General features: G+C 48.7%; 3 protein-coding genes across 3 annotated transcripts; 1 reads left to right on the forward strand and 2 right to left on the reverse strand.

The window, feature by feature from the left end:
- Window positions 1-3,085: 3,085 nt before the first annotated feature.
- On the reverse strand, window positions 3,086-6,311 carry NFIA_096770 (putative beta-N-acetylglucosaminidase; the record flags this gene model as incomplete). The annotated part of the gene is made up of 4 exons (XM_001261951.1): window positions 3,086-3,199; window positions 3,311-5,823; window positions 5,930-6,048; window positions 6,262-6,311. 4 exons carry the CDS (start codon window positions 6,309-6,311, stop codon window positions 3,086-3,088), a joined length of 2,796 nt encoding a protein of 931 aa, XP_001261952.1.
- Window positions 6,312-7,814: 1,503 nt separating this feature from the next.
- On the forward strand, window positions 7,815-9,415 carry NFIA_096780 (putative glucosamine-6-phosphate deaminase; the record flags this gene model as incomplete). The annotated part of the gene is made up of 5 exons (XM_001261952.1): window positions 7,815-7,878; window positions 8,062-8,074; window positions 8,202-8,263; window positions 8,340-8,488; window positions 8,552-9,415. 5 exons carry the CDS (start codon window positions 7,815-7,817, stop codon window positions 9,413-9,415), a joined length of 1,152 nt encoding a protein of 383 aa, XP_001261953.1.
- A 564-nt stretch (window positions 9,416-9,979) lies between these two features.
- Window positions 9,980-11,582, reverse strand: NFIA_096790 (betaine aldehyde dehydrogenase; the record flags this gene model as incomplete). The annotated part of the gene is made up of 2 exons (XM_001261953.1): window positions 9,980-10,994; window positions 11,098-11,582. 2 exons carry the CDS (start codon window positions 11,580-11,582, stop codon window positions 9,980-9,982), a joined length of 1,500 nt encoding a protein of 499 aa, XP_001261954.1.
- Window positions 11,583-12,726: the final 1,144 nt, after the last annotated feature.

Consider the following 12,726-nt stretch of genomic DNA (forward strand, 5'->3'; position numbering starts at 1 on the left):
AGGCCTGATAACTTCTAAGGTATTTGGGTAATGAAGAAGCTGTGTGCCTATTTGTTATCAATACGGACCCATAAGGTTGCCTTCAGAGATCTGAGTGGCCAGTGCAGGTGATAAGATAGTACTCCATAACAGATAGCTTAACAGTATGATTCCACAAATCAGGAATTAGGCACTTAGTCAGGATTGCAGCCTGCCTCACTAGAGTGCCTGTCCAGAACTACTTTCTAACTCTCTTACAGTCCTCCAGGGTCCATCTTCATCTAGGACGAATGCAGTTAACACTTGGGTCCAAGAAAGCTTTAGCGTCTGAGGCCTTTTTTTTCTGACCCCTTACGGAGTATTCAAGGAGTACTTCACAATAACTCTCTTTTCTAGAGACTACCGTTTTTGTACCATTATTTATCCTCAACTCGTACGTTGATGAAAAGTGCAGTAAATTATTTAGGTATTATTCAAGATATTGAGCTCGAAATGATCCATGGGGGCCAAAATCAGACTTCAACCAGCTACCATTGTAATTGGCTGGGTTCAGCTGTGTGTCTCAGATCAGACGAGGCGGCGTTGCCGGATTAGCCACAAGCCCACAACCCAAGGACCATCATTCAACTCTTGTCGGCCATTCCCGTCCTCAAAGTTTTAAGAAATTTAAAAAGGGGTCGGTAAGATGCGAAGGCGGTCGTAGGATAATTATGGTCATAGTAACAACATGACGGAGCACAGTACTGAGCTTACCATATTCAATGGACTACTCCTCGTCGGTGTGTACATAGAAGCAAATTGATCGATCACCAGTTGATTATTGCCTGTTGTAGTAAAATTCTAGAACTATGCCTGCTCATCTTCCTACCCCTCCTCGCGCAGCCTTTCTGCAATCTGCAGTCTACCGAGTGCAGCTAGGCTGCAATCCGCTTTCTTCTTATCTACCTCGTTGTACACTGATCTCTATGATTCGATATCAGGTAGTTTACGTAACAATTGTGGTGGTCTGCCAAGGGAAAATCAAGTCGCTTAACAGAATAAGCCTTGCCTGAGATGTATCATCCATTCTCTGCTAAACCACTCTCAAGTCTCCAGTCTCCAAGTACTACTCCGTATAGTGGATATGGCCTAGATACCGAGTGGTACTATCACAAGCAAAATGTTCAGTAACTCCAGTGGGCCTAGGGACCATTGCTGAAGAGGGGCATTTAAACTTTGACCTATTGCCCCCTTCATAACGTTAGCTGCAGCCATTATTGTCTGCATTATCCAGATTCGGGCTAACCTCTTGCCAGAGTATGGTTGCACAACTTGCTTATTGAACCAATCATAGATAAAATCCAATTACTCTGAAATCATGCAGTCTTGGACTAGGTAGAGATATGTCTCCTCTCTTTCTTAGAGACCTTCGTACATGATTGATTTACCAAGGGAGATGGAAAGTCACGGTACTCCGTATGGCGGGTATTTCGTCTACACGAGGCTCGGTACGGAGTACTAGTATCATGATGTCCATCTGGCCTATGTACAAGCCGATTTCTTAGCTCAGTGGAACTGAGGTGAAACTGTGAAACTTTCCGAGGATCTGCATGATTTTCTTTAGTCTCATGCTAAGGAATTCAGCGCGGCTCGGTTGTCGTCTCCCGTCAACGACGGCGGCAGTCGAAGGAATGGTCCACTGAGCTGCTGCTGGTCTGTCAAAATCACCCATGTGCTCTCCTCTCCCCTGTGTTTCAAGAGCCAGTCGAGGCATGCTATGATCTTGGTCAAGACTCACTGCCTAGTCCTCATCGCCCCTGTGTGACAGCGGACTGCTGTCGATGATCCCAAGGGACCCGCAAACGTCAAACAAGTCGCTACGGCATGGCCGCAAGCAGCCGGGCACGTCTCAAATTATGCCCGAGCCTGATTCTCCGCAAACAACTTTTACCAACTCCTTCGTGATTTAATTATCGTTCTACTCGTCCGGTTTATCATTGGACACCCCCGAAACGTCTACAGACCCTGATTATTCCCTGTCCTTGATCTAGCGAAGATAAAGTCCCGCTTGGGACGCCGGCTCTCAGACGGGAAGTCTCAAACCGTCGAGAGCGCACGCCGGATTCAGCTGGGACTTCGGTCCGCCGGACTTCGACTTCATGAAAGCCACGATTTTCGTTCGTCAGGAACTGTTCCTCGGCTCCGAGGACAACAGATGTCTCTTTCCAAACCATTGAACGGACGAAAAGAAGTAGGGAATAAGTAGGCCCTTGGGTTGGGAATTTGATGCCTCCTCGAGGCTCAAACAATGAATCATTCTATCTCGTAAACACAAATCAATGTCAAGGTCCTGTGCGAGACTTGATTCAGGAGGAGCTTTTCTGGGTGTCTTAAACTCGTTTGCGAGGCAGCGAGAAGAGCATACGGCCTTCAACAGGGACATTCTCTGAATCAATCTCCTGCCATCTGAATGGAACTGAAACGTTCCAAATCACGGTGTTCACCCTCTCCTTCCCGCAAAACTGGCTTTGAGATCTCACTTGGTGGCTTTGACCTTAGCACCATTAACATTCTAAAGCTAGAACGTGTAGAAGTTCATCCATTTTAGTCACTTCATGTTGATCCTTCCAAGGTGTAAGAAACGTACTAGTGCTCTAAAGTGGCTTTTCTTGACCCTCTAGATGACGCATCTTACACATTTCCTATTTCTCCTCAGAAGTTGCTTCAGCAACCTCTTCGACAGGCCCTGGTGATATATACATCCACGCTCCCCGCTGCTGATCAAGTTCCCTGGCATCAAGTCAAGGTCAATCTGTCGGATCATGGGGCAAGCGATAGAACGGCAAAGATAGTGGGAAGTGACAGAAAAATTGAGAATATATACATATAGACATGGAAGAAGACGAAAAGAGTCCCCGCGAGTCGTGTACGAGAACAGCCAGATGGCCGCCTTAATTCTTGCGGAAAGAGAATAACTTCTGACACGGATAGACCGTGCAATCGAGGTCAATCAGACAAGAACATGTTCAATAGTGAAAGAAATGAGAAAGATGAAGTAAAGGGATATCATCAAAGTCATAGCAAAGAGAATGATGGCAGTCGAGAGGCGAAAAAACTTTGACTTCGTTCACGTCGTTGGCATCATGGTCCAGGTTGCTGCATCGCAGTTCACTTCCTCGAAGCTATGCAGCATGCTGAAGCCCATTCCAGACAGGCAATCGAAATTGCTGTCGCCATCAACCTGTAAAGATAACGTGTTAACATACTGCAGATCGAGATGCAAACTTAACCCGTGAGCCGGGAGAGCGAACGGAATACTTTGGAACGCTGGATAAAAGGAACTTGAACTTACGCAGTCAATGACAACGGCCTCTGCACCTTGTCTCCGGATTTGCTTGATGCCCAGTAATATGAGCCCCTGCATCACCGTAGCATACTCGCCAACAGACGGAGAGATCACTGGAGACGATATGCCTCCGCTCGACGGTTGTGTGGCTTTCAGCACAGGCATGTGCTCTGCCAATGGCGACCGTCCGTTGTATATCACCACAGTACCCAAAATTGCTCCATCGCTCGGCCGCGTGGCCCGTATTATGCCACAGTTTGGTGCTCCTCCCAAAGCGATCTTGTATATATCAATAAGACCTTGTCGAGAATTCGTCTTGATGTGATCAAGGATAGGCTCCGCATAATCCCATCCATGAACAAGGTCGTAAGAGACGTCAGCATTTTTCAACCCCTGTACGAGGCCATCAGGCGGCGTCCATGTTGGAAGATTCCGCAGCACCACACTGCAAACCGGTCGCGAAAGGGCAGTGTTCCAGCCCAGGTTGGCAAACCACTGGCGTAACCTCTTACGCTCCACTGGATTGGAAGACGGAATGCCTAGGTATATGCCTGGGAGTCGAGAACCCAGCTGAAACCTCCTCATTCCCTTTCGCTGAAGAAGTGTTCGGATTGCGCGGTTGTGCAGTGAGTTCCCAATAGACAGTTTCCGTCTTGCAGGATCAACAATCAAAGATCCAATAACGCCTGTGCCCGTCGACCTAAAGAAATAAGTCGAGCAAAATCCGTACAAAGCCTGCGTACTGCTGTTTCGTACAACAAAATGCGCCTCGTCAATTTCTTCTCTTCGTAATAAGAAGCTGCTGGATGTCACACCTAGCAGCTCAGAACGCTGACCCTGCGCGCAATCCGCTCTGACTGCATCCAGTAAAGTATCCAAGGACTGAGCATCTCTCTCTTCATTCCAGTTTTCTACAAGCCAGTGCTGCCGCGCTTGATGGAGCTTCTGGCTGCGGCTGATAGAACCCGGCAATGAGCCTTTTGGTGTCAATTCTCCATAGAGAACTTTGACCAACGCCTCCAAAGCGGTCTCTGTGAAATCGTAAGTGCAGACATAGGTACCAATGGACGTATCCATGGCAAAATCATATGGGGAACTAGCGGCGATGACGATCATAGGCTTCTCTCGCGGCTCGCCCGATGGAGTAAACTGAGACCTACAGATTAGAGAGACATGTTTCGTAAAGCCATGCTGGTATAGGTTCCTGTTTGCATCGGCAGTGACGACAATGACGGCACTAGCCCGATCTATTAAATTCTCGTGGATTGGTCGGACGCCATTGGCCGTGTAAGATGTGTGAAGAACGCGACCACTTCTTTGACGTGAGAGAGAACGACCCAGTTCCTTGAAGACACTCTCACCGCTCAGCACAGAGGCGGTTCTATCTGAAGCAATCGGGTCGATAGAGACATTCATGTGCTCCGTCACCGAACGAGAGACTGCAGATGCGGGCAATGGCTTGACTAACGGAGTCAAAAGTAGCAATTCCTCATTAGGCTCAATGATGTTGGACAGCGGAAGCAGATTCTGCTTATCACGTACAACTGAAATAGAGTTGTTATATGCCCTTTTGGAGAGGCTGGTATGAGATGGTTGCATCTGCATTAGAGATGGCAGTCCCGGAGGGTTCAAGGCTTGGTCCCAAGAGGTGCATTTCGCCTTCATTTTCAAAACCCTGCGCAAAGATTGCTCTATGCGAGCCCGACCAATGATGCCGTTCTCCACCCCGAGCTTCAAACCATTGATCGCCTCCTGTTGCACCGGAAAGGATCTGCACAAGAGGATGATATCACAGCCCGCATTCTTCGCCATCACTGTTCCGCCGCCGACACCGATATTGTGAGTGAGAGCCTCCATCTCTAAGCACTCAGAAACCACCACACCATTGAATTTCAGATCTTTCCGCAGCAAGTCATCAACAACCTGCTCACTCAGACAAGCATGCATGACATTCACGCCGGCAGACGACATTGAGACACCTCCCACCATCATCGAATCTAAACCGTGGACTATGGCATTGCGGAATGGGACCAGCGCTGTCAAGCTGAGCTGCTCCAGCGACTCGGTGATGATGGGAACGTCTGTTTGAGACCCGAGGAATTCAAGGTTACCATAGGACGGAAAGTGTTTGCCACATGTCACCAATCCTGCTTTTTTGTAGCCTTTCATGAACTCAACGCCATATTGCGACACCTCCTGGGGATCATCGCCGGTAGTGCGAACCCCCAGCGGCTGGGTTCGTACATTAGTCAACACGTCTAGTACAGGGCCAAGGATCCAGTTGACCCCTACAGCTTTGAGCTCTTGGGCTGTAGCGTAAGCGACATCATGAGCCAGTGACTTTGAACCAGTTGCTGCGATTCCCATTGCGCTGGGGAACTGTCGGATGTAGATTTCATCGTACAGGCTATTCACGCCGCCGTTTTCCTGATCCAAGGCGATAAGTAAAGGCACAGGATGGCCAGCATCTCGGGCGATTGTTTGTAGCTCAAGGACCAGTCGCGTTGCCTCTTCTGCAGCTGCTCGCGATTCGTTTTGTTAGCAAAGGGAAGGTTGAATGTCTTTGATAAGTGGTCAATAAAGAGGTGCTCGAAGGGAAGAGGAAAATGATAGATGTGACAATACATTTTAAGTTCTTGGCTGTCAACAGAACTGAGCCCAGATGGTAATTCTCGATAAGAGAGCGAATTTGAGGATTGACTGACGTCCCATCGAAGCCCATCATGAAGAGCTGCCCCATCTGTCTATAAACAGGACGCAAAGGGGAAGACCAAAGAGTCAGCCATTATTCAGTCGTCAAGCAAACTGTACGGACAGAGAAGTAAAGTTGAAGGCCCAGAGAAAACGTAATAAATTATGCTTGATGGACCGAATGTAGACCATGGAATACAGTAAAGACGGACAATTATAAGGGAAAGAAAACAATAAACAAGTGGCTAAGACGGTAAATTTCCTACCTGTCTAGATCCTCCCAGCCAGGGGGCAGCATATCCTCTTTCGGGGCCATCAGGGCCCTGGTTGAGGAATGCAGGTGCAAAACTGAAGGGAGTGGAGAGTAAGGTGACCTGTCAAAGGATTCTAGAGTGTTGTTGATGATGGAAATGAGCGTGGTGTTGTGGCACGATAACCGCAAACGTCGACGTAAGCCGACTGGGGAGTAACCAGATACGGCAATTGAATTAAGCTCCTGATGCTGAAATCTAACTGGCTGGTCCCCAAGGCGCGCGTGCGAGCTGGTAGTAATGTCAGGTAAGTTATCTTGCTAGTAGCTCATATTCCCAGCTTCGAGGCACTTTAGCTACCTCACCTAGGAGGCTAGGACGGTCGATAAGGTAAAACGACGATTATTGATTATGATTAGCGCGCTCGGTACTCCGTCGGCTCAATGCGGGCCAGATAATGGAGATGGCCTAGCAGAGATGGGGATGGGGCACTCGGCGTGAGTTGCTCTAATGGTTACCGGTGAACTGCACAATATTAGTACAGCCTTGCCTGACAGGGGCATCGGCAAAGAACTGTCTGCGGTCTCCTAGTAGAAAAGCGTCCGGGGGGACGGAGAGAAAGCATTGACGGCCCATTGTTTTCCCTCAATCACTCGTGTCAGCGAGGTTCTATGACTAAGAGGGCTTATCACGTGAGAATTGAAGCTCTACCTTACCTTCTGCCTTTCTCCGCACTCTGTACTGATTCTGCAATTCCATGCTGTAACATACATTACCTTTAATTTACAATACATAACAGAACACATGTATGTGTGATTTCAGTCTGTTACAGACAAGCCCGACTTTGGTGAATGAAACTGTATGCAACGCCACAGCCAGGCTACATAGGGTTGCACTCTTCCCCGGGTTTCCATCCGATGCCGAATGCAACAGTGGAGTCGTTCGTTGAAAGTGAAGAGCACCTAATACTAATCAGTAGTAACTCGACAAGGCCGAGTTTCTGCCACTTTCCTATCAGAATATTCCTTTCGGATCGAGTCTACTATGATGCCCATCAAGGTCACCTGTTTCGTCTGCCACCTCTTTTTGTAACGTCAGGTCGATTGCCAGCCAGATGGAACCTTTTCGTCCAACCTACTTCATAATAACTTGCCTCTTATTGATAACCAAATAGTATTCACATTTCCCCATTCGCCTCCCCGATTGGTTGCGCGTTGACATCACCCTCGATGGATGGTGGTGCGTCATCTGCAGCAGTTGAACCACGGACTCTTTCTCGTACAGTACAGAGCAAACGGGCGCAGAATATTTGAATGGAAGTTCAGCAACAAGGGAGCTTTGCTTACCATGGCCACGGTTAGTAGGCAAGTATCATGAATTTAGGGCGAGGAGTAAGAACAGTCATACCTTGTAGTATTACGAGTTGCACGGAAGAAGAGGAAGTACCTAGTATAGTAGTAATCTATGCAATACAGTATATCGAATCCTTTGGAGTGGGAGGTATCATCCTGTCATACTCCACAAGCCGATCCAGATTGACAGGCTGAGTTGCAACAGATCCATGGACGATGGGGCGAACATTCAAATCCTTCGTAGCAGACGGCTACTTTATCAGCACCCTCCTTTGTCCAAGTTGGACATACTTTTATATCTAATTTTCACACACACACACGGCGCGATAGATCCATTCTACTTCCCTGACCGCGAACGAAGCCTTTCTTGCCATAACCAGCTCTGATATTACGGGTCTCAGCCCTGCCATCTTATCAGCCCTTATCGGCTAAACCTTTTTGGTGAAGTGACGTACAACTACAGATAAAATCACCATGTAAGTATGCCTTCTACTTCTGCCTGCTGCCACTTTCATCGAGACGTCAAGAGGCGTCAAGAGGCGTTTTCAAGATGGGAGATAAATAAAAAGAATCTTTTTCGCTGCTTTCTGACACGTTCTGTAGGAGAGTTATCATCAGGGAGAACGCTCAGCAGGCGTCGGAATATATTGCCGACTATATCATCAGTACGTTCAACCTTTATCTTGTCGATGAGGCTTACTTGGTTACTTCTCTAACACTTATTTCTCTGCTACTCAATAGGTCGTATCAAGGCTTTCAAACCCACTCAGGATCGTCCTTTCGTACTGGGTCTTCCCACTGGCAGCAGCCCCGAGATTATATACAGAACACTTGTGCAGCGCCACCGGGCAGGTGAAATATCTTTCAAAAATGTCGTGACGTTCAATATGGTATTTTCCTCCGTTGATCATTATCATGGCTCTTTGTATGCCGCCGTTTGCTGATCGACTCAGGATGAGTATGTGGGTTTACCACGTGACCACCCCGAATCCTATCACAGCTTCATGTACAAGCACTTTTTCTCGCACGTCGACATTCCACCGCAGAATATCAACATCTTAGATGGCAACGCCCCAGATCTGGCTGCCGAATGTGCTTCCTACGAAGCCCGCATTGCCGGCTATGGCGGCATCGAGCTTTTCCTGGGCGGCGTTGGAGCTGATGGCCATATTGCCTTCAATGAGCCGGGATCCTCGTTGAGCAGTCGAACCCGGGTGAAGACATTGGCGTACGATACAATCCTTGCGAACTCGCGGTTTTTCGACAATGATGTTGAGAAAGTTCCCCGCATGGCTTTGACAGTTGGCATTCAGACCATAATGGAGGCCAGGGAAGTGGTCATCGTGGCAACGGGCGCTCACAAAGCTCTTGCGTTGAAGAAGGGTCTCGAGGGTGGTGTTAACCACATGTGGACACTGTCAGCACTGCAGTTGCATCAACACCCGCTAGTTGTCTGCGACCGCGATGCTACCTTGGAGTTGAAGGTCAAGACAGTCCGCTATTTCGAGTCAATCGAGCAGTCTGGAACAGATGCTCGTACCCAAGGCCCGCCACTTGTCTATCGACCAAGGACCTATGTACCTGCTCCATTGGGGGCGGGCAAATTGCCGCAGCAGCTCACCCCCGCATCAACACCTCCTAAAGCTCCAAAGGACCTGAGAATCAACACAGAGTTCCAAAACTCTATAGAGGAAGATGAATTGACACCTGATAGCATGTCTTCTCGATTGGTAGACTCCGCTATTGGCGGCTTGGACTCGACGCTCAAAGCCGACATGATGTTCGATCGGATGGGCGCGAGAGTCGTATCCCATTGAAGGGAGTCGCAAGTTTCGTGACCCAGGTTGCTACAGTCTATTGGCAACAGAAATGCTGGACAACTCCGCCGGAGTATTTACTATTTCTCTGAAGGTTTAAGGACTTAGGATGAACATGCAGCAGACTTGTTCGCGCGCCGTTGCTGACGACTGTTTGTCATATTTATGAATGTGTTGTGTTGTATAGGCCGATTTTGCTTTCTTCATAGATATATTTGTTCGCTTTGCATAGCAACTAGTTACTGCGTATAGAGTTGGCTCCTGATGATCGTCTCAGTTGGCGTTCTTGCTGTCTGCGAGCTTTTTACATATCCCGCCAATTTATTATTGTTGCAATGGCTAGTTTCAAGTACTAAGATAAGTTACCTGTATTGAGACATCTTATACATAAGAGGGCAAAACGACAAACACCGAGGAGTTGGGATTTGAAGTAAATTTGTTTTGAGTTTTGTTCCAGAAGCTGTTTCGATGTCTGCGATGAGAATGATTCAGTTCTTCATGACTAAGATACTTGATACAATCGCTCCTTTAGCGGAAAATTTGTACACTTTCATTCATTTTGGATTACAATTTCGCAAAGACAGTGGCAACCTGTCCATTCATATCCACCAGCGTACTCTTGTTCCTCACCCAGGCTTCGATACCTCTGCGGCCGTTCTCGACGCCAACACCACTCTTCTTCCAGCCACCCACAGCCATCTCGGCCGGGCTTTCACCCCAGGAGTTGATCCATGTAATGCCTGCTTGGAGCTGGTCGATGATACGATGCGCCATATTCAGGTCTCGCGTAAAGACGCCAGCCGCGAGGCCAAGCTCAGTGTTGTTCGCGCGTCTGACAGCTTCCTCGACTGTATCGTAGTACAGGATTGACATGACCGGCCCAAAAATCTCTTCCTGGGCAATCCGCATGGAGTCGGTGCAGTCCGTGAAGACAGTTGGCCTCACCCAGAACCCATTCTCCAATTCCTTTGGAAGGGAGGGCTTTCCCAGCCCGCCATAGAGGAGCGTTGCCTTGTCCGTCTCAATGCCATGACGAATGTACGAGGTTACCTTTTCGAGGTGAAGAGCGGAACTCAAGGGTCCGAAGTTCGTTGCGTTGTCAAACAACGGCCCGGGACGTATATATTGCATCTTGTCCAAAAGAGCCTTCTCAAACGCAGACTTCATGCTTCTCGGGACGAACACTCGAGTCCCATTAGTACAAACCTGGCCTGTACTAAAGAAATTGGCCATCATGGCCCCATTTACTGCATTTTCAAGGTCCGCATCAGGGAGGATGAGCAATGGGCTCTTGCCTCCTAGCTCCATCGTGACGTACTTCATTTGTCCCGCGGCGGAGCCGGCCACCTTCATTCCTGTTGCAACCTGGCCTGTGAAGCTGACCTTGGCGATCAGGGGGTGAGCGGTCAAATAAGCACCCACATCCCCAGCGCCATAGACAACATTGAATACCCCAGGGGGAAGTCCAGCTTCCCGGTAGACCTCAGCCAGCATCTGCGCATGCAAGGGCGTATATTCACTAGGCTTGTAGACCATGGTATTTCCAGCCGCAAGACATGGTGCTGATTTCCAGAGAGCACTGTGTCACATTTGTCAATTGCTAAGCCCGGTTGAGAAAAAGAGACAAGCAGATGCGATATGTTTCGCGCGCTCCGTCTGGCCAAGAATCCCAAAGTACTTACATCTGGAGAGGATAGTTCCATGCGCCGATGCCAACGCAGACTCCCAGCGGAGCCTTCTTGGTGAAGACCCATGCATCTTCTCTTAACTGCGTCGTCTCGCCATTGAGACCGCCTCCTCCTACCAGGTTGGCGTAGTATTCCAGTACATCTGCACCAGTCACGATGTCGACTGTGCTTGTCTCCGAATAGGCCTTGCCGGAATCTAGAGTTTCGAGACGCGCGAGTTCGTCATTTCTCTCCCGCAGCAACGCCGCGGCCTTTTGTAGAATGCGCGCACGAGCGATATGAGGGGTTTGCGACCATGAGGGGAACGCGCGGTCAGCAGCTGCAATGGCGGCATCTGTATCAGAATTTGAAGCAACATGGATTTCAGCTAGTGGAGTATTGTCGGCAGGGTTTATTGTGCGAAAAGTCCGACCGGAAGACGCCGACTGGATTTTGCCGTCGTAAAATGGGTGACGAGGAGGGAAAGGTAGGTCCGCCATGTTCTTTTCGCTTTAGGGGGGGGCCGCTGGAAATTTGTATAGTGCGATCACGACGTAGATATCGAAATATGATATATGAAGGATAGATATTTTGCCCTGTGTGTAACTGGCAGGTTGCTCAGAGTACTAGAGAGGTATTGATAGTACTTCGCAGATAGGTGCAGATAGTTAGCTTCATTATTGACTGGTGATGTATTCATATCTGAATCACACCGCCTCATAATTCCGCCCCCTCTTCATTTGACGAGGACAGGCTCCGCTGTGGCTACGACCACTAAACCAACTCCACAACAGACCTATTGGTCAACAGAAGGCCTGTGAGATCGTGGTTGATTTCTCCTTCCGAGCATCCGAAAAGGTCCTGTTGTCCCAGTGCTCCTCCGTACTAGTAGAGAATCAACAGCCAACATTATAGGCAGTCTACTGCTCGAGAGATGCTGCGCTGCAATGCCATCTTTGAGGAGAAAATCCACAGCTATTCCTGAGTGCTGGGCCAGTACGGCTTCCTCCGTAGATACTGCTCAACAATGAAACCAAGTTTTGATGGTCTGGGACTAGCCACGCGATGGTCAAACAGCGTCAAAAGCTAGAGAGGCTGGGATGGATGGGGAAATTAAAGAATGGCCCCCAATAGGAAACACGGGACAAGACCGATATCCAAATAGCGTCGTCTCATGAAGTGAACTTTCTTGCATTTTACTACTCCATTCGGACATGATTAGCGGAGTCTCCAGTAATGATAATCTTTTAGGTGAAAAGAACTCATGCACAACCGTGCTGTCTCACTCTTATCATATACCAAGGGGGTAATAGAATCCAGGATCTACTCAGTAGCACAGTGACGAGCCTCCGAAGGATGTTCAAACCGTTAATGAATTAGTGCGACTGCCCTAGTGTGAGTTCGTGGATCGTGGCGTCGTCTTAGTCTCAAAGCCCTCGTGAGTCGTGTGGGCCGCGGAGTCGTTCGATGACGTCGAGTGGCCTTTTCGTCCGACCAGAGATCACAACCCGTGGTACTTGAAATATAAAAACGAAGGCGGTCGACGATGAGGTGCCTACTCCAGTACGGAGGGAACCCTTCTAGGTACCTGCATAGTCTTCACCTAGCATGCAGATCGATGTAGTAAGGTAGTTACATTACCTC

The sequence above is a fragment of the Aspergillus fischeri genome, genomic scaffold, assembly GCF_000149645.3.
Source record: "Aspergillus fischeri NRRL 181 1099437636262 genomic scaffold, whole genome shotgun sequence".
Classification (NCBI taxonomy): Eukaryota; Fungi; Ascomycota; class Eurotiomycetes; order Eurotiales; family Aspergillaceae; genus Aspergillus; species Aspergillus fischeri.